General features: G+C 44.3%; 1 protein-coding gene across 2 annotated transcripts; it reads right to left on the reverse strand.

Annotated features, from left to right (window-relative positions):
- Positions 1-875: 875 nt before the first annotated feature.
- On the reverse strand, positions 876-26,950 carry LMO3 (LIM domain only 3). 2 transcript variants are annotated; one of them, XM_040415608.1, is made up of 4 exons: positions 26,854-26,950; positions 21,238-21,451; positions 2,716-2,841; positions 876-990 (listed from the first exon to the last, which is right to left on the reverse strand). In XM_040415608.1, exons 1-4 carry the CDS (start codon positions 26,900-26,902, stop codon positions 885-887), a joined length of 495 nt encoding a protein of 164 aa, XP_040271542.1. In that variant the 5' UTR covers positions 26,903-26,950; the 3' UTR covers positions 876-884. The 2 variants fall into 2 exon arrangements, with proteins under 2 accessions (XP_040271542.1, XP_040271543.1); XM_040415609.1 differs by lacking the exon at positions 26,854-26,950 and adding an exon at positions 24,303-24,346.
- Positions 26,951-27,181: the final 231 nt, after the last annotated feature.

Consider the following 27,181-nt stretch of genomic DNA (forward strand, 5'->3'; position numbering starts at 1 on the left):
ATGATGCCCATTTTTCTACTTCTCGATTAGTGTTTAATTCTCCACTCATCTACTGTTCCTTTCTCATACTCCACTACTTTTCCTCCATTATACTTCTTTGCTTTTGCAGTCATTTTTGCTATACTTTGACCCCACCCTCATATTTCGCCACTCCTCTACATCATACCATCACGTCTCCGTCAGCTGTAATATCTACAGAGCGGAGATCATTGTTACTTTACAATTATTTTACAGATATTGAGATATATATGTTAATTAATCCTATGGAATGTTACATTTTTTGATTCCCTGTATAAGATCTTCTCCAGATCTAACAGTATAATTACAGCTGAGTGATAAGGTCGACGAGGTAATAGGAAGGCGCAATGACTAGCCCCCGTCCCCCTATTGTCTCTTCCCATCACATTGTAAGACATACAGGAGTGAAGGTAAACAGCAAGCCGATCATCTTTTATATATCAACATGTTCTGCTCTTTAATTCTTTACTATAGAAAGTTCCAGCTCATGTAAAATGGCTGCCAGATACAGAAAGCAGAAATATTCATTGTGTAAACACTGATTGTACTAAATGCAACAATTACAAAGGAAGCAACAGCAACACAAACGGCAACACAATAAAACTGTATTCCATTTGTGTCGTACAATACATTATGTACAGTCTCATGCCGAGCAAAACCGACCGAACCGGTGCAAGCAAAAGGAAAGGGGGAGGGGCTCCAGAAATAATAATAATAATAATAATGATCCGCAGTCTGTACAGGGTCTGTAGGGGACATTCACTTGTGCAGCGAGTTACGTTACTACATACAGCTCAGCTCCGGCACCACGATTCATCCCCTATTAGAAGTCCCAGCCGTTATATACACCATTCAGTGCTGTCCATTCAGCGCACCTGGGCCACGTAACCCTCCTTCATCAAGCCCTCCTCATAGTCCGTCTGGCACAGAATCATGTTGTTCTTTAAAAAAAATTTGTCTCCCACACAAAACCTGAAAGAAGAACGAGAACAATTTTACGTCCAGAAACATCAACTGAATAAAGACCCAGCAGGTCACATGTGGGCCCTGGGTCATGTGTGAGCGTCCATCTCTGATAACCTAAGAAGAGGCTCCTCATCATCACTAGCGCTGAAGATCCTGAAGCCAAGTGCAGAAGCTGAACTCTACATGAGGACACTGGGGTGTCAAATAATGACCCTCCAAGGAGGCGGCTAAGAGGTTTAGCAAGAAAACTGAGCAGACTGGAGTCGTTCCCTTCTGCTTGCAGGAAAATGCTGTTATAAAGGAGAAGATGGGATAACTAGTACAGGTTTTGCTTTAGGACCCTGGAGCTTAAAGGGAACCTGTCACCGGGATTTTGTGTATAGAGCTGAGGACATGGGTTGCTAGATGGCCGCTAGCACATCCGCAATACCCAGTCCCCATAGCTCTTGTGCTTTTATTGTGTAAAAAAAACGATTTGATACATATGCAAATTAACCTGTACGTGAGATGAGTCCTGTATGTGAGAGGAGTCAGGGACAGGACTCATCTCAGGTTAATTTGCATATGTATCAAATCGTTTTTTTAACACAATAAAAGCACACAGAGCTATGGGGACTGGGTATTGCGGATGTGCTAGCGGCCATCTGGCAACCCATGTCCTCAGCTCTATGCACAAAATCCCGGTGACTGGTTCCCTTTAAGCTCCAGGGTCCTAAAGCAAAACCTGTACTAGGCCCCCATCTACAATGTATCATTTATAACACTTCTTATGGGGCAGAGGGGCACCAAGATCTGACCTCTACGTCTGCACCCCCTATAGCTTTGCCCTTGATGGGAATGGTGCAGAGGATCAGTTAACGTTTGGTGACCTTAACTTAAAATAATCCTATCCTCCTCTTCACAGAATGCAGCCGCTGTTTTCTCTGGGGGTCTCAGAGGTGGGTGCCCCTGCTCGTTAAGGCTTAATGCACAAGACCGTAGTTTTGGTCTGTGTCCAATCTGCATTTTTTGCCGATCAAATGCAGACCCGTTCATTTCTATCGTCCTGCAAAAAATGCGGATAGCACTCTGATGTCCTCTGTGTGCTTCCGCATCCGTGTGGCCACGCCACAAAATATAGAACATGTCCTTTTCTTGTCTGTTTTGCGGACACGAATAGCTAGTTGTAGTAGAAAAATGCAGCATGCGCACGGCTAGTATCCGTATTTTGTGGATCTGCAGTGTGTGGACAGATATGGTCGTTTGCATAAGGCCTTATCATGGGAAATCTAAAGGGAGGGTTACCAGTTGTTGGCACAGTTGACCATTCAAGCCATACTGTGTTATTTCAGGCTCTCGGCAGAGTCTGAGCCCACACAGGGACGTCCATTAGCCATGGCACTCTGCCTGCGAGCTAATACTATACCTGGGATTGTACATATATTCTCAGGCAGTTTTTTTTTTTTTTTATTGCTTTCAGAGAATAGTCTGGAAACGGACATGTAAGGGTTAGATTAGAGTAAACATCGCTCCTTACCTTCAGATACAGTGCCGCTCTTCTCTGAGCTGCAATAGCACGCACATCCTATGGGGAAGAGCGCCACTGTGCCTAGCTATAAGCAGCCATGTTATAATATAATACAGCCCCTTCAATACTTTCTTTCTACACTGACTGTAGTGTTGCCCTGTCCCTTTAAAACATGGTTAATTGAGATCAGCAGTGGCCTGTCATATACTGGAGACGTCACTCACCTCTGGTTACACAGCTGACAAGCGAAGCAGTCCAGGTGGTAGACATTGTCCTTCGCACGCATCACCATCTCGAAGGCAGGGATCAGCTTGCTGCACGCCGCACAATTCCCTGTTACGCCAAACAACCTGCGCAGGAAGAAAAGTTCACAATCAGAAAGACTCACAGCATGGCAGAAAGGTTCAGGGATGATGATGGTGGTTATACTACTAGTTACAGCAATAATACAATAAGTCATAATTATACTATACTGATTGATGATGACGGTTTTTATATTACTATAAAATTATACAAATGCGTGTCCCTTGTCCATTACCCCACACCACATTATACCGGCATATCCTCTGACATCACAGCCTCAAGTGAGTTTTGTGTGAAGGACATTTATGATGCATCAACTACACGTCTAGAACGCTGCAACTACTATACATTTATATGGGATGACTCGTCTATATGGACAGTGTGTTGGATGAATATACGTTTACAGGGGCACATTTATTCACACCGGTCTTAATAGTGTCTGTGCTGCCGCGGGAAGAGGCAAAATTATGTGGAGGTGCAGGGCCTCTACATAACGTTTGTCGATTCCTCCAGCCGGACATGCCACAATCTAAAATCTACACCAGCTCCCTTGCTGGTGTCGATTTAAGTCATTTTGTATGCGACCGATATACACTGGCATATATCAGTTAATAAATGAGCATCGTAGTATCTACAAGGGCAGTACACAAGATGACTAAAATGTACGGACGATTGTAGGGCGCACACGGGCAGTGTACGGACGATTATAGGGCGCACACGGGCAGTGTACGGACGATTATAGGGCGCACACGGGCAGTGTACGGACGATTATAGGGCGCACACGGGCAGTGTACGGACGATTATAGGGCGCACACGGGCAGTGTACGGACGATTATAGGGCGCACACGGGCAGTGTACGGACGATTATATTGCGCACACGGGCAGTGTACGGACGATTATAGGGCGCACACGGGCAGTGTACGGACGATTATAGGGCGCACACGGGCAGTGTACGGACGATTATATTGCGCACACGGGCAGTGTACGGACGATTATGGTGGATACGTGGACAGCGTATGGATGATTATTGTGTGTACATGGATGATTATAGCGTATACATGGACAGTGTATGGGATGAACAGATGGGGTCATTTACCATACTGGTGTAAAGTAGAACTGGCTTAGTTGCCCATAGCAACCAATGAGATTCCACTTTTCATTTTCCAAAGGAGCTGTGAAAAATGAAAGGTGAAATCTGATTGGTTGGTATGGGCAACTAAGCCAGTTCTGCTTTACACCAGTTTGATGACCCCAATAGAGTCTGTATTGGTAGCGTATAGGATAAATAGTTTCTATAATGGATGATTAGAGGGTGTATAGGATGAACATAGTGACTATATTGGATGATACTATATGGTTAGTATATTGGTATTGTATGGGATGAAATGTTCTTAAAATAAATGTAAATATGTAGCAAGCCAAGGGAGGGAGAAGAGGAGAGGACAGGAGGGGTAGTGTTAGTGAGGATAGGAGTAGTAGTAGTCACCACAGCAGTCTCTGGCGTTCCCTGGACGTTTAGTGATGGAAGGGGTGACCATTTCCTTCCCCTCGAGGCACACCCTGGTTTAGGGTCTCCTGCCTAGTGGTCGGTGGGGTGCCCTTTGGATTGTTTGGGGGTACAAGGCAGGGTTCCCTTGAAATACTGGAGAAAGGAGTAATGATGTGGCAGTACAGGTTAGAGTACTTTCACACTAGCGTTTTTCTTTTCCGGCATTGAGTTCCGTCACAGTGGATCCGTTTTATCCTAATGCATTCTGAATGGAGAGCATTCTGTTCAGGATGCAACAGTTCAGTCCCTCTTACGCTTTTTGGCCAGAGAAAATACCGCAGCATGCTGCAGTTTTCTCTCCGGCCAAAAATCCTAAACACTTGCCGGAATGCCGGATGCGGCACTAATTTCCGTTGAAATGCATTAATGCCGGATCCGGCCCCAAGTGTTCCGGCAAAACGGATCTGAATTTCCGGTCTGCGCATGAGCACACCTTTAAAAATGCAAATAAAAAAATAAAAAAAAGTACCGGATCCGTTTTTCCGGATGACACTGGATCCGGTATTTCAATGCATTTGTCAGACAGATCCGGATCAGTCTCACAAATGCCATCCATTTGCGTCCGGATTGCCGGATCACTCGCCGGAACTGCCTGCCGGAATCCTCTCCCGCAAGTGTGAAAGTACCCTTGGCGATGCAAGGCAATGATGAGGCCAGTTTTGGGGTAACAAGTCCACTGTACTTTACTGAGACAATTTGGGCAGATAACACACAGGCTCTTGCAAAAATAAGTTCAGTCTTTCCAGGCTACATGCACAGTTTTCCTGAGCACATCTTAATCTCTTTCCACTTAATCCAAACAATCCTTCTTAATTCAGCCAGGGGGTGCAAATTCGATTTCACAATAAATCTTCACTCTCAGTATAGCACTAAAATGCCCAACTCAGGGGTGTAGTTTTAACATATGGCCAGTCTGTCTCCGTAGTATGGCCGGGATACCTGAAGTTTCTCCCCAACCAAATGCAGTGAAGTCCACATCCTCCATAAACACATTATCTGTCACTGATATTTTGTTAATGCACTGTCCCTTTTGAAATGGCCCTCAAACCTCTGCAAAGTTCAAACGCTCCTTTTTGTCCGAGACTAGCACAGGTGGTGTCACTTTTCTGGTACTTCTCAGCTTGCAGGGCTGTTATAACCCTGCTTCTCTCCCAGACACCATCTAGGTACTTTTGCTACTCGCAACTTAGCTGGCTGTACACTCTCTTATCCAAGAGCTCCCAGCTCAGAAAGGTGGAGCCAGCCCACACCTAGTAACTGAGTCTAGGGCCACGGATTAACTATCTCTCCCATACACAGCATGTGGGATGTAATATACACAATAAAGTCACATAACCCCATTTAGCAGTGAACCACCAGGTCACTGCAAATAGAAAAACACTAGTATAAGAATATGTTTAGATTCAATTTATTTTTGTTATTTGTATAATGGATATTTGTCACATGCTATAATCATCTAAGTTCCTTAAGAATTTTGCAGATGGAGTATCCCATTACCAGGGATGAGGGTGGCTAAAGGGTTAATATTTGTGGTACAGTCGTATAGATCACCAGCCCTGTTTTGTTGTTCTTGTCATTACCATTACTGCTTTCAGATAAAGCATTAAAGTAAATGAGGCCGTAAACTATTTTGTACGGTAATGGTAGCGATGAAAACCTAGAGATGGCTGGGAGGAGAATAGATGCATTCTGGGCCGACCAACTGGCTCCATCAGAAGGAAGCAATGACTGATTATTAACAAGGACATTGAGGAGCAGCAGGACACACCTACAAGGACATTGAGGAGCAGCAGGACACACCTACAAGGATATTGAGGAGCAGCAGGACACGCCTACAAGGAGTCATGGAAGGAACAGAGCAGCTCACAGTCAGACCACACATAAACCAGGCCGCAGATTAGATTTAAAAAAAAAAAATAATTCCTTCTCCCATTCCTGCAGGAGACAAGAAAATTGGACAAATGTGAGAATTTCCCCAGCTAACGTGTCACTTGGAAACTCAGCACGTCGTAGCTTTCCTCAGACGTCGGCCAATTTGAGCTTCTGCGGCAGGAGACATTTATCAGCTCCCTGATTAGAATTTGTTTCCACACAAACCATTGATCATCAGCCTATTACTAGGCAAATGACAGTTAATTACCCACTACATTAACCACTGGGACCCAAGACCTGCTCACACGGCCATCAGTCAGCATGATGAATGGGCCGCGCTCAGTAATGCACGGCCAGGCCTGAGCCGCCGCCGCCACCGCCACCAGTGCTCACAACACACCTCAATCTCATATCCAGGCCCAGGAAAATCTATGGCAATCTGCATAATTACAAGCTCTGGGTTAATAACAGACAAATGATTTGTTGCACCTAAACAAAGTCCTTGGATGAGGCCCGATCCCTGGCGCTTGTCAGTGGCAGTGTTCAGCTGCCAGGAACTTTCCAGCACACAAGACGAGCGGCTTTAGCTTTCGACGATCCATACATTCTGCATATGTGATTTTTAATCATTACAGGACTCGTGAAGCAACATTGTCTTAATTATTCTCTCGTGTATCCGGGGAATTGGGCTTCACATACGATTTTCTGCTGCTGCTCCTTCTCTCTGCCTCGCTGGAGGCTCCATCAGTTTTCATCTGCACCTGGACTCTGAAGTCCTAATGATGAATTATTGCCCCTTTCCCTCGGAGGGGGAACCTTACATGGGAACATTTTACTGAACTGTCAGTGCGCAGGCTGAGGCCGCGGATGTGGAAATCTCATCTAATTAACTGGAAAACGCAGCATTTGTTACACTCTCCCGGCCTAAAGCGGAGATCAAGAGATCAGACAAAAGGCAAACCCAGGCCGGTGACACAGACCGGGAGATTCCTGGGCGTGGAGCTGGAGGGTTCACCTAAGGTGGATTTGCACCGCCCATGCGGACACCTAAATCATCATTTCTGGGCAGCAGATGACTAAGTAGTGATCTGCTGCCTAGAAACACTGGATCTGTATGGGGATGAGTGATGGCAGTAGACAGCTCCATACAGTGGAGGTGATCGCTACATGTAAATGTAGCTCTTCACCTCCACTGACGAGCAGGCAGTTGTTGGGAAGGAACACTTTCCCCTGAAAATCACCTGCTTCATTCACCTGTGTAAAGCCGCCTTTACTTAACAAGGATTCTCTATATACCTGACATAGGTGGTACTAGGACTACCATAAGAGACTACTCCACTGATTACTGCTATGTTCTCCCCACTGTTCAATGTAAAAGGGTGTGTCCTGTTAGATGTTATCATATGGAGATGTAAGCCGCTATTACGCCCGGTAAACTACAGCTAACAGGTAGTGAGCCCCCTAGAGGCCATTCACAGCATAGAACATATTCCTACAGGGTCTGGGTGAGATTCACAGCTCTGCTCCAAGCCTCCTTATGGCACATGCCTGTTGTCTGTGCTGGGAGATAAGTTCTGTAGTGCTATTAGATGGATGTATGATTTACAGTATGAGGTGATAATAATAGCAGTCTGTGAACAGCATTATTTGTTTCCACCTCCTGAAGCCCCATAATGAAGAATCCCAGTCGGTCTGGCAAACAGTATACATGGAGAAATTTCCCAGATATAAGATTATATTCTATACTGTTAGAAGCACCTAAATGTCTATATGGGAAACAATGGAAATGAGGCCACAGATCATGACCACATGGACTCAACATTCAATGGCTTAGATTTACTAAAGGGTCTTCACCAAAAAAATCTATCTGCAAATTGGTGCATCTAGGGTTTATGCACTTTTTTCTTTAGACATGCTTGATAGGGGGTGGGACTGAGAAGAAAGTGGCCAGCACTTAGGCTACGTCTACACGACGACATTTGTCGCACTAATGTCGCGCGACAATTTTTATAATGGCAGTCTATGGTGTCGCACTGCAACATGCTGCGACTGCGACGCAACAGTCGCAGAAAATCCATTCGAGATGGATTTTTCTGCGACTGTTGCAGTCGCAGTGCGACACCATGGACTGCCATTATAAAAATTGTCGCGTGACATTGGTGCAACAAAATGTTGCGCTACAAATGTTGCAGTGTAGTTGTGCCTCATTTGTCCCGCGACAAATGTCGTCGTATCTACGTAGCCTTAGATGGACAGGGGTTGGTGCCCAAGATGAGCCATTTTGCACTAAAATTTCAGTGCAATTCTGGCATAAAAATTTGTGTCAAAGTGAGCCAGCCAATAGTTGGCATAGCATCGGAGAAAAGTATCTACGCTGCCTCAGATTTAACTTTCAGCCTGAGTCCCTGTGGTATATCTTGTGCAGGTCTAAACAGCCTGTCTAAGCTTCTGCCAGCTTCACGATTAGTAAATCTGGGTCCACTGATTTGAATAGAAAACACTCTGAACTTTAAGGCCAGACATGCTACTTCACACAACTCATGAGCTTGGAGCCTGAAATTTCTCAGCATAAAAAAAAAATATATATATCCATCCAACACTACCTATGGTCATAAAATCCTCCCCAATCTTGTGATGTTCTCCCCTCATCTTCTCTCGTAATTTCTTCCACTTCTTTTCTTCATCATCTCCATCCATCTCTTATCTCCTGCCCTCTCCAACCATCTCCCGCAGTCTTCCTTCCTCACGCCATCTTTTGTCGCCTCCTCCCTTTCCTGTCATGTCCTCCCGTCATCTTGACTGTCCACTCCAGTTATCTCCTCAACTCATTTCTTCCCATCCTCACCTTCCATGATGTCCTCCAATCATCTCTTAATATACTCTTGCCCTCCTTAGTTCTGCTGGTCCTCCACCCATTCTCTCCTAGCATCATGTAATCTCCCATACTCTCTCCCTTCTTCATCTCATTTCCTCCATTAATTTTGCTCATCCTCACCTCCCATTACTCTCTCCTCTATTTAGCTATTCTCCTCATCGTCTCCATCATCTCCTCTGACCTTATTCTACTTTGTGTCCCAAGAGATTAGTTACTAATACAATCCAAAAGGTATCTGACTGAGTCACCTGGTTGCATCAGGAAACCACCCTCGCTTCTCAGTTTGAAATAGGACACAAAGTGTTAAAAGGGGTTATCTAGGCTAGAATCCAACAAATACAGTGCTCCTAAACTGCGCCCAATAAAAAAAAAAAAAAACAACCACACACTCCCCTTCAACAGTCCCATCATGCCTGCATCGCTTCCCAGTTCCCCAATTCAAGCACATGTGACCACCGAGTCCTCTAACTGGCTGCAGAGGTGACAGGACCAAGCCACTTCGTGGTCCAGTGTCATTAAGGCTGGGTTCACATCACATTTTATGGCTCCATTTGACGTACATGTTAGGTAAAAGGATACAAAAGCGCAGCACAACTTCTTGTATCCTACAGAGTTCGATAAAAAACAAAAAAACGATGGTGAATGGATGCCACTGTATGGCATCAGTCTGAGGTATCTGTTTAACGTACATATTAAACAGATGGTAAAAACTTGATGTGAACCCAGCCTCATAAATGAGGACCACGGACAAGTATTTTTTTTATTTTTTTTTATAAAGTGGCACACTTTAGGAGAACTGGGGTTGTTGGCTTTTAAACACCACCCCTGCCAAATGAAAATTGAGGAAATTAAACTAAATAACCCCTGCGTTCTCTACACGACAAGAAGATTTTACAGACTGAAATACACTGCGTGACTTAACCACAATTGCCAACATTACTGTTGTCAATTCAGAGGACTTAAAGGCTTTGTATATCTTTGGAGGCAATTTTTGTTTATGACTGCATTTTACTCATTTTTGGCTAAAAATCATATTTTTAATTGGCCTTTATTAAAAATATTGAGCCATTCTGTTACTGTTTTTCTAGTTGTGTGACTGGTACTTTCACTTTCTGCATCATCTAAAACCTTATCTCTAAACTACTGAGCACTTCCTTAAGCCACATTATTATCAGTAAGATAAGAACTGAGCTTTAATGAGTGTTTATACCTGTAAGGACAGAAAGCAGAGATAAGGAGTCAGTCTGCTCCTCAGATGTCGGAAAAGACAAAAAATCCACAGGCTGCTACTACAGAATCTCAGCTATGTACACAAAAAAAGGATTCCATATTGTTAAGACCAATTGAAAAATTTTTTTTAGCTCAAAATAAGTACACTGCAATAATTTAAAATAAATAAATAAATGAATACACCAAAGATGTACATAGCCAAAGGTGTAAAGCCCACTCCAAACCCACTCTGCAATGTCCACTTATGGGCAGGATTTAAAGGACATTTTCCAGGAGTTTGTTATTGATGACCTAATCTCCAGATGGGATATCAATATCAGATTGACAGGGCCCGACTCCCAGAGCGCTCTCCCATTAGCTGTTTGAATAGTGCCTATAAGCGATACCGCAACAGGTTTTGTCAGTTTCATTTTTACAGCATTCTCTATGCAGTAAAACTGACATGTTAACTTCATTCTCCGGGTCGGTATGATTGCAGCGGTAAATTTTTATAGTTTTTCTTATGTTTTAATACATTTAAAATACAAAGAAATTGCTGTTCAAAGTTTATTTTGTCTGTCATATTCTGACAGCCGTAACTTTATGTTTCCGAGTATGTAGCTGTGCATGGGCTAATTTTTTAGCAGGCGATTTGTAGTTTCGACTGATAACATTTAAGGGTATGTATACATTTTTGATCTCTTTATTAAACTGAAGCAACTATTTTATTTTTCAATTATGCCAATCAAATGTCTTGCAATAAATACTAGTTTGGGGGGCAGTTCAGTAGGATCTCTGCTCTGCATTGACCCTTAGTGACACAGACGATGGTTGGACCAAGGGGATGGTGGAAACTCCTCAGCAGGAAATGTAGCCCAGGTACCTGGTCTGCCCATCAGGGGGAGATCGGACAGTGTCACACTGGTAAGCCAGGCCTACCAGTGTTAGCCAATGGCCACATGATTTTACTGTTTTATTGGGACAGGGGAAAGTATCAGGACAATTCTAATGACACGGCAACCATTAACAACCAGACAAGGGCTGTGAAAAACCTCATGAGGCTATTACGTCCAGTCATCCACTGACCCCAAATATCCAGAGATCTCTCTGCTCAGGATAGGTCACCCTGACGAACAGTCCCATGTCTACAATCCAGTAGCAGAAGAGACAGTAGCCTGTGAAGGTCTTTACTAGTGTTGAGCGCGAATATTCGAATCACAAATTTTAAATTGCGAATATCGCCACTTTGAGAATTTACGAATATTTAGAATATAGTGCTATATGTTCGTATTCGCGAATAGTGTTGATCGCCAATATTCGATTTGCAAATTTATCACGAATATCAGCACTTAGCAACATCCCTAGCAATCAATAGGAAAGTTGCCTACCCCTTGGGCCCCTTGCAGACGAGCGTGTCCGGATCAGGCCCGGATGCGTTGCGTCTGCGTTCAGGGAAAATCATGCGAGTAGGTTTTGACTGCGATTGTGTTCCGATGTTCAGTTTTCTTTTCAATAGTTTTTATTACAGTTTTACAATTACAAGGGATATATCGGGCATACCCGATGCATATACAGTAGATAGAAGAAAATTACACAGATGTTCAGTTTTTATAGCGCGGGTGCAATGCGTTTTGCATGCGCGTGATAAAAAACTGACTGTGGTACCCAGACCCGAACCTAGTCACTGAAAGGGTTTGGTATTCTGTATATTTTAATATTTTCCCTTATAACATGGTTATAAGGGAAAATAATAGCATTCTGAATACAGAATGCATAGTAAAACATCGCTGGAGGGGTTAAAAAAAATAAATTAAACTTACCTGTTCCAATTGATCGCGCAGCCGGCATCGTCTTCTTGCTTCTTCTTTCAGGACCTGCAAAAGGACCTTTGGTGAGGTAATCGCGCTCACCATGTGGTGAGCGCGGTGACGTCAGCACAGGTCCTGCTGAATGAAGATAGAAGGATTACATCAAAGGTCCTTTTGCAGGTCCTGGAAAAAGAAAGACTATGCCGGCTGCGCGAACAAGAGGATGAGGTGAGTAAATTTAATTTAATTTTTTTTAACCCCTCAAGCCATATTTTAGTAAACATTCTGAATTAAGAATGCTATCATTTTCCCTTATAACCATATTATAAAGGGAAAATAATATAGGGAGTACACTTTAATGGGGTCCGGGGTTGCTTTCATCCCTATCATCTCCTAGCAACCATGCGTGAAAAATCGCACCGCATCCGCACTTGCTTGCGATTTTCACGCACACCCATTCATTTCTATGGGGCTTGCGTTGCGTGAAAAACGCAGAATATAGAACCTGCTGCGATTTTCATGCAACGCACAAGTGATGCTTGAAAATCACTGCTCATCTGCACAGCCCCATTGAAGTGAATGGATCCGGATTCAGTGCGGGTGCAATGCGTTTACCTCACGCATTGCACCCGCGCGGAATTCTCGCCCGTGTGAAAGGGGCCTTAGTGTTGATCGTGAATATTCTAATCGCAAATATATCACATTGCCGATTTTCGCAATCAAGTAAATAATGACTGGAGATCATGAATTCTCAAATTAGCGAATTTTGGTGAATATTCTGCCAACAATTTGCTAAAATATCGCCTATGCCGCTCATCACTAGTCTTTACAGTCAATGCTGTTGATCAGGAGTCTGGAGAGTAGTCAGATGTAGGAACTCTTCCAAGAAGCCTTTAAACCCTGATCACTTATGACCTGTAAACACAATGCACGTTACAGTAAAACGAAAGAAAACACACGGCCGGCCGGCCCTTTTATAAGAGAACACACACACTAGCGATCGGTGGTGCTTAATGCAGCACTATTAATCCAATAAGAGTCCAGAACAAAAGGAATCCAAAGCATAAAAAGCTTCCTTTATTTAATCCAGCGCGTACATACAGCAAGGACGGGAGGGTAATGCAGGAGAGTAACGGGCGCTTCACTTTGCAGACGCCTTCTCAAGTCATGTGTGCATGCATTACAATATTGAGCCTGAATTATATTCCAGAGCTGCGCTCATTACCCTGTTGGAGTCATTGGGATAGATTTATTGGAAGGTTCTGTCACCAGCGACCTCCCTATTAAACTGTTTGCATAGACACATGGCTGTGGTTCACATGATTAAAACCCCGTTTTTCTTTAGGTGATCCAAGGCTCCATTCGTGTTAGGCCTCTTTCACACGGCCGTTTTTTTTTTTCCGTTTTGCAGGCCGTTTTTTGCGGTCCGTACACGGTCCGTATACGGAACCATTCATTTCAATGGTTCCGCAAAAAAAACGGAATGTGTTCCGTATGCATTCCGTTTCCGTATTTCCGTTTTTCCGTTCAAAGATAGAACATGTCCTATATTTGGCCGCAAATCACGTTCCGTTGCTCCATTAAAGTCTATGGGTCCGCAAAAAAACGGAATGCATACGGAAATGCATCCGTATGTCTTCCGTATCCGTTCCGTTTTTTGCGGAACCATCTATTGAAAATGTTATGCCCAGCCCAATTTTTACTATGAAATTACTGTACACTGTATATGCCATACGGAAAAACGGAACGGAAACACAACGGAAACAAAAAACGGAACAACGGATCTGTTTAAAACGGACCGCAAAACACTGAAAAAGACATACTGTCATGTGAAAGAGGCCTAAGGATACTTTTTCTTAATATGCAAATTAGGTATTTGGTGCAATGAGGACGTTGACATTGCTCTTGTTGCACCCAAGCCCTGCTCCTTTCTGTGGCCAGCCCCTTCCTGATGCTTTGATTGACAGGGCCAGGCAGTTGCAAAGCAGCCAGGGAGGAGCTGGCCACAAATGGGAAGAGCTTGGGTGCAACAAGAGCAACAGTGACACCCTCATTGCACCAAAGACCTAATGCATATTAAGAAAAAATATCATAACTCAGGCATGGAGCCTCGGATAAACTAAAAAAAAAATAGCATTAAATCAGGTGAACCACAGCCACGTGCCTACACAAACAGTTAGATAGGGAGGTCGCTGGTGACCTTTATGCTGCCGGTGCCAGAATTCTCAGCACCAACAAAATGGTGTCGATTGTTTGCACCATATTTAGGTGTTTTAAACACGTTTTGTACATCGGATGACAAGGGGGTATGGCTTCATTAAAAGGGAGCATGGCTCAACTTGACTGCATACACCAACAATTTAGTGTAAACTAAGCCAATAGGTGGCGAAGTTAGACAAAAGTGTCTAAAGATGCACCCAGTGTATCATCCAAGGCGAGCCATTGTGATAAATCTGGCACATTTGTAGACCTATTTTACAGTATTAGGCCTCATGCACACGGCCGTTGTTTTGGTCCGTATCCGAGCCGCAGTTTTGGCGGCTCGGATGCGGACCCATTTACTTTAATGGGGCCACAAAAGATGCGGACAGCCCTCCGTGTGCTGTCCGCATCCGTTGCTCCGTTCCGTGGTCCCGGAAAAAAAATATTACATGTCCTATTCTTCTCCGCGCTTTGCGGACAAGCATAGGCAGTTATATTAAAGGCTTTCCGCGCCGTTCCGCAAAACACACAACGTTTGTGTGCATGTAGCCTTAGACAGCATTAGTAAATGCCCCAGGGGGTGCATACATACCCTGTACTGATCATTGTATACTGAATGGCACTCCAGCTTCAGAGCTGAATTCTCCCTTTTGCAGCGTCTACACTGTGTTAGCTCTGATGATTCAAATTAAACATTGTATATAATGATCGCAAACCATAGGGAAAGTAAAAATATTCTCAGTGTCTGTACATGGGGCAGTATAACACAACATCAGGGTCATCGCCTCACTCCCCAGCAGCCCATCACCTCCTCTCCCTGACATGTGTCTGTAATATGTTACCTTCCAGCAACCTGTAGCCTCATCTCCTTGACTGCAGCCTGTCTAACATATACTAATAAATGACAGCTTTCTCCTTCCAGAAGCATTTTGTCCCCTTTAAGTAGTAACAAACCTCCTCACTCAGGGCTCTTTCACACGAGAGGATCCCGTGGGGTAATCCGTTGCGTCAAAGAGAGCCAAGCCCCGTTCCGGACAGCAGAGACACGGAGCATTAACATGATTGATAATGCTCCGTTCCTTTCTGAGATTTTTACTACAAAATCACGGTGACAACTTTAACTCACTGTGATTTTGTAGGAAAAAGATCACAGAGAGGCAGAGAGCATTATCAATCATGTTACTGCTCCGTGTCTCTGTCCGGAACAGGGCTTGGCTCTCTTTGACGCAACGGATTACCCGCATGGCATCCACTCGTGTGAAAGAGCCCTAAGGCCTCTTTCACACGGGCGTTGCGGGAAAAGGTGCGGGTGCGTTGCGGGAACATGCGCGATTTTTCCGCGCGAGTGCAAAACATTGTAATGCGTTTTGCACTCGCTTGAGAAAAATCGCACATGTTTGGTACCCAAACCCGAACTTCTTCACAGAAGTTCGGGCTTGGGATCGGTGTTCTGTAGATTGTATTATTTTCCCTTATAACATGGTTATAAGGGAAAATAATAGCATTCTGAATACAGAATGCAAAGTAAAATAGGGCTGGAGGGGTTAAAAAAAAAAAAAAAAAAAAAGAATTAAACTCACCTTAATCCACTTGATCGCGCAGCCCGGCATCTCTTCTGTCTTCTTTTTTGCTGTGTGCAGGAAAAGGACCTGTGGTGACGTCACTCCGGTCATCATATGATCCATCACCATGGTAAAAGATCATGTGACGGACCATGTGATGACCAGAGTGACGTCACCACAGGTCCTTTTCCTGCACACAGCAAAAAAGAAGACAGAAGAGAAGCCGGGCTGCACGAGCAAGTGGATTAAGGTGAGTTAATATTTTTTTTTTTTAACCCCTCCAGCCCTATTTTACTTTGCATTCTGTATTCAGAATGCTATTATTTTCCCTTATAACCATGTCATAAGGGAAAATAATAATGATCGGGTCTCCATCCCGATAGTCACCTAGCAACTGTGCGTGAAAATCGCACCGCATCCGCACTTGCTTGCGATTTTCACGCAACTCCATTCATTTCTAAGGGGCCTGTGTTACGTGAAAAACGCACAAAGAGGAGCATGCTGTGATTTTCACACAACGCACAAGTGATGCGTGAAAATCACCGCTGGTGTGCACAGCCCCATAGAAATGAATGGGTCAGGATTCAGTGCGGGTGCAATGCGTTCCACTCACGCAGAATACTCACCCGTGTGAAAGGGGCCTAAGGGTACTTTCAAACTAGCATTTAAGTTTTCCAGTATTTAGTTCCGTCATAGGGGAACGGGAACAAAACTGAACTGAACAGAACGGAGTGCTCCAAAATGCATAACATTCCGTTTAGTTGCGTTCCCATACCAGAGAGCAAACCGCAACATGTTGTATTTTGCTTTCCGTCCTGGGAAACTGATCAAGACGGATTCGTCATGACCCCCAATGCAAGTCAATGGGGACGGATCTATTTTCTCTGCCACAATAGAAAACAGATCCTTCCCCTATTGACTTTTAATGGAGTTCATGACGGATCCGTCTTGGCTATGTTAAAGATAATGCAACACGGATGCAGATGGCTGTATTATCAGTAACGGAAATGTTTTTGCGGAGCCCTGCCGGATCCAGCAAAAACGCTAGTGTGAAAGTAGCCTAAGTTGCAGAGTAATTGAAAATGGAGGAGGTTGCAGTTGTGGCTTATCTGTGAGAGCCTGCTGTGAGAGGGAGGAGGGGGATGATCCTGCAGTCTTTCTACCTCTGCCTGTGTTATGAGAGGGAAAGAGGCAAACAAGTGGAGAGGTATGACTGACTCAAAGTACAGAATGATAAGGTGACATCTGCCAAACTCATCACTATGGCCTCATGCACACGACCGTTGTTTTGCGGTCTGTTTTTCACGGATCAGTTGTTCCGTAACTTAGGTTTTTTTTCTCTGATTTAAGTCCTCTTCCGTTCCGTTATTCCACAAAACATATCCATATGCGATCCGTTTTTTGCGGAATGGAAACAGTAACTTATTAATCACCAAACACATGAGCAATATGGGCTGGGCATAGCATTTCTACAGTATGGATCCGCAAAATACGGATGAAATACTTGAATTGAATGGGGCCGCAGACCGTGATTTGCGGACTATAATAGGACATGCGCTACTTTTTTGCGGAACGGAAATATGAAAGTGGAATGCACACGGAGTACCTTCCGTTGTTTTTGCGGACCCATTGAAGTGAATAGTTCCGCAGAAAAAAACTGAACGGAAGCGGAAATAAAATACGTTCGCGTGCATGAGTCCTATGTCTGTAGTGTTGGTCAGGTATAGAACAATCCTTCTGTACATGACAGAATCATATGCAGTCCTTTAATTGGCACATTTTCATCCCTACAGCATGTGGCCATAAGCCAAGTTTCTCTGTAGGTTCAGCTTATGCAATTGCTCCAAGGACCTTAAAGATGAAGGGGGCAGGGACAAGCTTACATTTAGCCCATCTATCCTTATGGACAATACGAATGCATGCTGGTTCCACTCCACAGATCAGCAAGCGGGAGAGGATCAACTTGATGTCCACACAACGTCCTCTCCTGAATGGGATGGGAAGGGTGTGCTGAGGGTCCTAAGTCCTACTTTTCCATGGGTAGAGGAGATGTCAAGTACCAGCCCCAATAGGGGGCACTACTCTTACATTTTTGTTGTGATCTTTGTACATTTCTGACTACAGCAGCCTACATTAAAGAGGGCCTGTCACACCTTCAGACAAGTCTGTTGTAGCACCTACTTGTATTCCCCATGTCAAAATAATTCTGGAACATCTATTCTCATGTCTCCAAGTTGTGCTATTCCTCTGTTATTTCTACTAGAAGTTATTGAGTGGTCAGCTTGCAGTTATGCTACAGATGTGCGTTACCAGTTTGGGGGGGGGGGGGGGGGGGGGTGACCCTGTGCCGTCTGACACAAGCAGCACTGATTGGACAGAGTCAGACACACCCACTACTGGTAACACTCAGCAGTACCTTTACTGCAGACTGCTGGCAATTTGAAAACTTCTAGCAGGAATAATACAGGAATGACAGCACAGAGCAGTGATAGTGAACCTTGTACATACCGAGTGCCAAAGCTGCAACCCAAACCCCACTTATTTATCACAAAGTGCCAACACGGCAACTTAACCTGAATACTACAGTCCAGTATAGTATATCTTCCATGTAGGGCTGAAACGATTACTCGATTGAATCGAGAAATTCGACACAAAAAATTTTGTTTGTGTCATGTGGCCACGGAGCGGAGTGAAGTGCTTGCTATTACTTACCGCTCCGTGGTCACCCGCCGGCCCGTACCATGCTGCACTGGATCCTGACACATCGTCAGGATCTGTGGAGCGGCACCCCTACGGGAAAGGTAAGTATTTTATTTCACTCGCGCTGGGGACATGGCACTGAAGGGGGACAGCCGGCAATGGATGGCATGGAGGGTCAGATGGGCATGGGGGACATGGAGGGGCTGATCTGATGGCACTGGGGGACATGGAGGGGCTAATCTGATGGCACTGGGGGAGTGGCGGACATGGAGGAGCTGATCTGATGGCACTGGGGGAGTGGCGGACATGGAGGGGCTGATCTGATGGCACTGGGGGACATGGAGGGGCTGTTCTGATGGCACTGGGGGACATGGAAGGGCTTATCTGATGGCACTGGGGGACATGGAGGGGGCTGATCTAATGGCACTGAGGGAGTAGGGGACATGGAGGGGCTGATCTGATGGTACTGGGGGAGTGGGGACATGGCAATAGATGGCATGGAGGGGCTGATGGCACTGGGGGAGTGGAGCTGAAGGCACTGGGGGAACAGAGCTGATCGCACAGGGGGGAACAAAGGGTGTTGGGGACTAATAGCAGGGGGTCTGATGAGTTTTTATAAAGGAAAACAGTCTATTAATTCATTTTTTCTTATCAGATTACTCAATTAATCGTAAAAAATAAATCGATAGAATACTCGATTACTGAAATAATCATTTACTGCAGCCCTACTTCCATGTACTTTATCACTTAGCTATAATATCCTGCCTACATTCAGTGTGCTGCCTGTGCTGTTCATAGTGCGCCCCGTGCTGCTGACTGGCAGGAAGTCTAAGGCATATTGGTACACCTTAGACTTTTTCCAGGTTGCGGGTTCCCACAGAGGGGGCTGTGAATGCCCCCTCGGGCACCCGTGCCATAGGTTCACCACCTCTGGCATAGAGCCATAAGAATAGATGCTCCAGAATTGTTATTACATGGTGAATGCAAGTAGTTACTAAAACATACATGTCACATTTCTATCATTTGCAGATATAACAGATCTCTTGGGGTCATCTTACTGAGAAGTCACCATCTCCACAGCCCCTGTGAAGATCTACTCATTAATTTCTTGTCCATGAATAGCTTCAGTTCCCATCGTCTGCATCATGTAATTTGGGCCCAGGCTCCTGATCACCAGGTGTGGTGCTGGATCAGATCTCCTAAAGGGTCTTACACTATTCCCAACAATTCCCTATAAAGTGTGAACACTGCATTAGGAGCTGTAAACAGCACCTGTACGGGGTGTGACAATCCTTCACGTAGGTTCCATCATCTCAACGGATGAACCCAGTCAGCAGAAATGTCATCCAGTCTATTGTGTTCACGTAGAGCTTCCAAGATAATCACCACAACCTTCTATCAAAAAAACCACTGACATACTGATACTAGACTATGTCCTATCCAGTCAATGACCCTTCTGCCAGAACGTCCATCATTTATTTTCATTGATGGTCAAATCATGGAAGAATTCTTCTGTTGTGAGTCTGGACTCTCAGAGCTCGAGTTCTCCTGATACTAATCTTTCCTGTCTCATTTCATTACATTCATAACCTCAGATATAATGCAATAGGAATTGTCCAGGGAGCATTTATGTACTAAACTGATGTCACTTGTGACAGTCTCTCCTACTAGGAGCGGGTGAGCGAGCTTGCCATATTGTTTCACTCATCCTCATGGAAAAATAGCCGAAAATTCATACAATAGCTGAACTAGTTAACAGGGAAATTACCGGAGAAACTTAATTCTAAATGAAAAATTTGCAGGAACCAGACAAGCAAATGGTGTCATTTATTAACTAGCGCTCCACAACTTCCTGCCCCAAAAACTCCTACAAACAGTGGTCGCTGATCTAATGACTGACCAGGATCTTACAAGGAGAGAAGGTAAATCTGACTAAAGGACTAAAAACTTCTTCTGATGAAAGAGGAATCAATGGTGAGTTTAACATGTGGATGAGAGGTGTAAGAACCAGAAGCAGAACTGGAACCAGTACAGTGTAAGAGCCAGAACAGTGACCACCAGAACCAGTACAGTGCAAGAACCCGGACAAGCACTGTTGCGATTGGAACCAGTACAGTGTACAAACTAGAGCAGATACCGAAACAACGAGAACCCTTAAAATAGCAACTAGAATCAGGACCAGAGCCAGTATGGTTCAAGAACGAGAACAAGGAGCAGAACTTGTGTCTCCTTACTTGCAGAAGGTGAAACAAGCCCAATTGTGTTGTGTAGGAAGAGCAGGATGTAAACGGCGGAAAAGTAGCTGATGCCACCCGATCAGAGTTGTGAAATCTGTGCCTCTCAGAGAGTAACGTATAGGTCACTGACCGCATACTTCTACTCTGCATCCACCAGGACAGGCGCAATAAGCATCATGTAACCGCAACCAGAGAGGAGAAAATCCCAACAGATCCTCCTCCCTGAAACGTGACCCTGCATAATGGGATGCATAGCCTGCACCACATTTAAAGAACAAACCGGCACTGTAAGGGTTAAGACCTCCCAATGGGTTCTGGTCATGCGAGTCACAGGATGATGGGTGTGATAGATGGTATGGAAAATAGGAAGATTCGATGGTGAGCTCCTGGGGTCAGGGATGATGTGTGGGACCCTCTGTTGGTTCTTACCTCAGGTAGTCCCTCCTGCAGAGGATGAGGTTGGCTTTAGTGTATAGCGTGGACCCCACTTCCCCAAGACGACAGTCGCAGCAGGCACATTTCAGGCAGTCCTCATGCCAGTATTTATCCAGCGCCTTTAGCAGGTAGCGGTCCTTTATCTTGCGGTTGCAGCCAGCACAACCTTTCGGTTTCGTGTCTGGCTGAACTGAAAGCATTTGTATACCTGCAAAGCGAAGAACCAGAGGTGAGATAAGCGCCCGAAACAGCACAGAAATGTGAATGGGAGGTGGCACCAGTAACAACTGGGCACAGGAGACACAGCGGAACACTATCAGTATACACTGTATCAGGGCATACTAACTGCTGCAGCTGTTAAAGGGGTCACGTTAACCAATGCTTCGTCTGGACGTCACATACATGACATCCAGTATACTGTATCACGCAGTGTATGTTGCGTCATACATTATACTGCACATAAAAGATGCCGTACCAACATCATGCACCAGTTATAGAATGGATGTAACATGTGGTATGATGTAGCATTGGGTCTAGTACAACGTATGATACCATCTATGTGACGTACATCATACTTTACGGCATACATTATGACTGGACATCAAGTTCATTGTACCGCACACTATACCAGATGTCACATATTGTACCGTACATTATAATTGGACATCACGTACACCGTACTTGAGGTCACACAGGACGTCACATACATTGTACATGATATCTGGCATAATGGATAATACAATGTATGTGACCTCTTGTATAATGTGTCATTGCGTGGTCCAATGTATGGGATGTTCAGTTTAAGGTATAATACCATGTGGTGTCATACAGACGTACATTTTACTGAATAAATGGAATCATACAGAATACCAGATGCTAGTATACCGATATCACATACAATGTATAAGATATCCGGTATAATGTATCATTGGTGTGTGAATCTGTGGTACAAGATACATGAGGTATGATACCATCTATGACATGAGACTGGACGCATACATTTCAGATGTTACATACATTGGATCACACATTATACTGGACATCACAGGTGATACAATGTATGTGATGTTCAATATAATGTATCATTAGCATGTGACGACCAGTATAATGTAGGATACAATGTATAGGACGCCCAGCACAATGAACGTGGTCCAGTATAAATGATACAATGTATCTGGTTTATTTTATGATAGTGTATTTTACATCTGGCATAATGTGTGGTACAATATACAGGACATCTATGTGGCATGATACATACTGTATACCACGCGTTATCGGTACCAGACATCACATTTTATACCAGATGTCATCAGATACATGTGACGTCCAGTATAAGGTATCATACATTATACCAGATGCCAGATACCTATGGTACAATATAGGTGAGATTTGGTATAATGTACCATTGGTATGTTACGTCCAGTATATTGTAGAACATGTGACACTGTATAACATATGTGGCATCCAGAATAACGTCGGTCCAGTATCACATCACATACATGGTATACATTGTACTGGAAGTCACACATTATACTGAGTGTCACATACAATATACCAGACATCACATACATCGTATCCTGCATATAAAAGATGTCACATACATGATATTGTATCGCACTTGATACTAGGAGTGACATACGTTGCATCTGACATTGTACTGGATGTCACATACGTTGCATCTGACATTGTACTGGATGTCACATACGTTTCATCTGACATTGTACTGGATGTCACATACGTTGCATCTGACATTGTACTGGATGTCACATGCGTTGCATCTGACATTGTACTGGATGTCACATACGTTTCATCTGACATTGTACTGGATGTCACATACGTTGCATCTGACATTGTACTGGATGTCACATACGTTTCATCTGACATTGTACTGGATGTCACATACGTTGCATCTGACATTGTACTGGATGTCACATACGTTTCATCTGACATTGTACTGGATGTCACATACGTTTCATCTGACATTGTACTGGATGTCACATACGTTGCATCTGACATTGTACTGGATGTCACATACGTTTCATCTGACATTGTACTGGATGTCACATACGTTGCATCTGACATTGTACTGGATGTCACATACGTTGCATCTGACATTGTACTGGATGTCACATACGTTGCATCTGACATTGTACTGGATGTCACATACGTTGCATCTGACATTGTACTGGATGTCACATGCGTTGCATCTGACATTATCCCAGCCATTGTGTACATCGTCTCACACTGGACATCAAGGCATCGCACATGAAACTGAACATTACATACCTTGTGTCATACATCACGCACACTGTATCATACATCACACATGCAGGAGATGGGTCATTGATCCCCATGTTTGGAGGTGAGACGCCCCTCACCCATGGATTTGCCGCTACCTCTCCCGAGGCCTTGTGCCCTCTTCCCGCCTCGCTGTTACTACATTGTATCATCTGCATTTCACATGTTACACAACTGACGTCCAGATCCGAAAGTGAAGTACAACTGGGGGGGCAGGCTGTACACCACCTTGCTCCAAGTCAGCTTTTGGGATATGACTATTTAGGGAAGGTAAGGAGAGACCTGGAACCTCGCTGGTCCCAGAACTTCAGGGGTTAAGAGGAATCACAATTACAGAGGGGTCTGCTCCGCACAACCGGCTCATTGAAACTCTGCTGAGCTTTTAATTGCCCAGATTGTATTGAAAGGTCCCTGCACGCCTGAGCGCCCCCATTATCCCCTTGTTCTGTGCCATTCATCCGCACCGTCCCAGCACCAGCAGCGAACACAACAAAGTATCAGACAAGCTGCTGACCACATGCAGCATCCAGACAACTACAACACCCATCATCACCTCTACAGGTGGCAGCCGCACAGTTACAACCCCATCATTACCCTCTAAAGGCAAGGTCCACACAACAACCACCCCCATCATCACCTCTATGGGCAGTCAATGCAGCAAACAAACCTCATCTTCATCCTCTACAGATAGAGTCCTCTCAGCCGTCACCTTCCTCTGTAGGGTCTACAGGCAGCAGCAGGTGGAGGCTGTGACAACCTACCTGTTCTGGGGGGAAGCCACTCTACTCAGTGCTGGACTCAGAGCATTGGTCCCGGCAGCCATTCATTCACCAGGGGAGGGCAGACAAAGCTTCCTCTTCCCTCTCTCATTCTGGAATGGGCCTTGTTTTCCTATGCTCATCGGCCCAGAGACCCCTGCAGCCCCCAATGCTAATCTAGGTCCCCAGCTATGAGCAGCCCCCTCCTCAGCCCTCCCCTAACCCTCCTCCTTTTTTTTTTTGAGCACTGAAGCTGGGAACCAATTTGCTCCCCCCTTCCTCAGAGCAGCTGCAGAGCTGAGAGATTCTGACATTTTTCCACTCTTATCAGTTTAATTACTGTTTCCATAGCAGCAAAGTGCGGGCGCCTGGCAAAGGCCAAAGAGAGGGATGAGCCAGACTGCGCCCAAGACTGGCACCGTTCACACACAACCTGAACACCCACAAATAACTAAGGGGCCCCACTACTGACACCCCGAGGGATGAGAACAGGACCAAGTCAAACAAGACCCACAGACAGCTGAGCCCGCAACTCCGAGAGGGACAAGGCTGTGCACGAGCCTGGCTCCAATTACCCCAAAACAAAGACCCGGACGGGGCACAGAGTTCTGGATGAGCCGGGGACTAAAGGGGCAAAACCTGGGCACTATGTATGGGGGAGCCACAATACACTACAATGTACTCCATACATACACTATACTCCACATACAATGCACTATACACATACACTATATACTCCATACATACAATGCACTATACACTCCATACATACAATGCACTATACACATACACTATATACTCCACATACAATGCACTATACACATACACTATACTCCACATACAATGCACTATACACATACACTATATACTCCACATACAATGCACTATACACATACACTATACTCCATACATACACTATACTCCACATACAATGCACTATACACATACACTATATACTCCATACATACAATGCACTATACGCACACACTATATACTCCATACATACACTGCACTATACACATACACTATATACTCCATACATACAATGCACTATATACTCCATACATACACTATACTCCACATACACTATACTCCACATACAATGCACTATACGCACACTATATACTCCACATACAATGCACTATACACATACACTATATACTCCATACATACACTATACTCCACATACAATGCACTATACGCACACTATATACTCCACATACAATGCACTATACACATACACTATATACTCCATACATACACTATATACTCCACATACAATGCACTATACACATACACTATATACTCCATACATACACTATATACTCCACATACAATGCACTATACACATACACTATATACTCCATACATACAATGCACTATACACATACACTATATACTCCATACATACACTATACTCCACATACAATGCACTATACACATACACTATATACTCCATACATACAATGCACTATACACATACACTATATACTCCATACATACACTATACTCCACATACACTATATACTCCATACATACACTATATACTCCATACATACACTATACGCACACTATATACTCCACATACAATGCACTATACACTCCATACATACGCTATACTCCACATACAATGCACTATACACATACACTATATACTCCATACATACAATGCACTATACACATACACTATATACTCCATACATACGCTATACTCCACATACAATGCACTATACACATACACTATACTCCAAATACAATGCACTATACGCACACTATATACTCCATACATACACTATATACTCCATACATACACTATATACTCCACATACAATGCACTATACACACACACACTATATACTCCATACACACACTATACTCCACATACAATGTACTCCACACATCATGAACTGCACACACATACACTATACTCCATATACAATGCACTACATACATACACTACATACTCCACACACTATATATTCCACAAAGTACCTCACACTATATACTCCACATACAAAGCACTACACACACTATCCACATAAATAGACATACAATCCACTACATATACACACACACACACACAATGCATATTAGACACTCCACACAATGCTCTACAACACCTTAGGCACTCTACATATAATACACACCATACATACAGTATACACTCCACATGCAATGCACTACATACACACTATAGACTCCATATAATACATGACATACTATACACTCCACATACATTACCCACTCCACATACAATACATAGGTATATACATTATACACTCCACATACAATACACAGGTACATACATTACATACAATACACAGGTACATACATTACATACAATACACAGGTACATACATTACATACAATACACAGGTACATACATTACATACAATACACAGGTACATACATTACACACTCCACATATAATGCATACTATACACTCCATATACTATACATTACATACAATACATACTATACACTCCACATACAATACACAGGTACATACATTACATACTGCACATACAATGCATTGCTGCAGCGCTTAACGTACCAAAACTTTTCTCCCCTCTGTGCATGGGTGGGTGGGAGAAGCCCCTCATGGAGCAGCCGCGGAGGGTCTCTGGGAGCAGCTGGACGAACCCTTTGTTCCCCGGACACAATGTCACACGGAGCCCCGAGCGCGACAAAGCCGCATGTCCCCAACTCCGTCCCGAGGAGAAATAATCCCCTAATCCCTGCAAATGTGTCACCAGCAGCAGCCACAGCCAGATCAGCACTGGGGGAGGGGACAGCTCCCAGCATAGCAGGGGGAGGAGTAGGAGGAGCGGGAACAGGGAGGCGGTAGCTAGGACCCAGCGCCGAGGACACCGACCCCCTGA

This window comes from Bufo bufo, chromosome 1, assembly GCF_905171765.1.
Source record: "Bufo bufo chromosome 1, aBufBuf1.1, whole genome shotgun sequence".
NCBI lineage: Eukaryota > Metazoa > Chordata > Amphibia > Anura > Bufonidae > Bufo > Bufo bufo.

Bases quoted from the DNA above. Each gene is read 5' to 3' on its own strand.
- LMO3 (XM_040415608.1), bottom strand. From the start codon at position 26,902: ATGAGGGGCTTCTCCCACCCACCCATGCACAGAGGGGAGAAAAGTTTT. The intron at 21,452-26,853 runs GTACGTTAAGCG...TTCGCTTTGCAG, and splicing joins CAGAGGGGAGAAAAGTTTTG to GTATACAAATGCTTTCAGTT. The intron at 991-2,715 runs GTGAGTGACGTC...TTCTTCTTTCAG, and splicing joins TGTCAGCTGTGTAACCAGAG to GTTTTGTGTGGGAGACAAAT.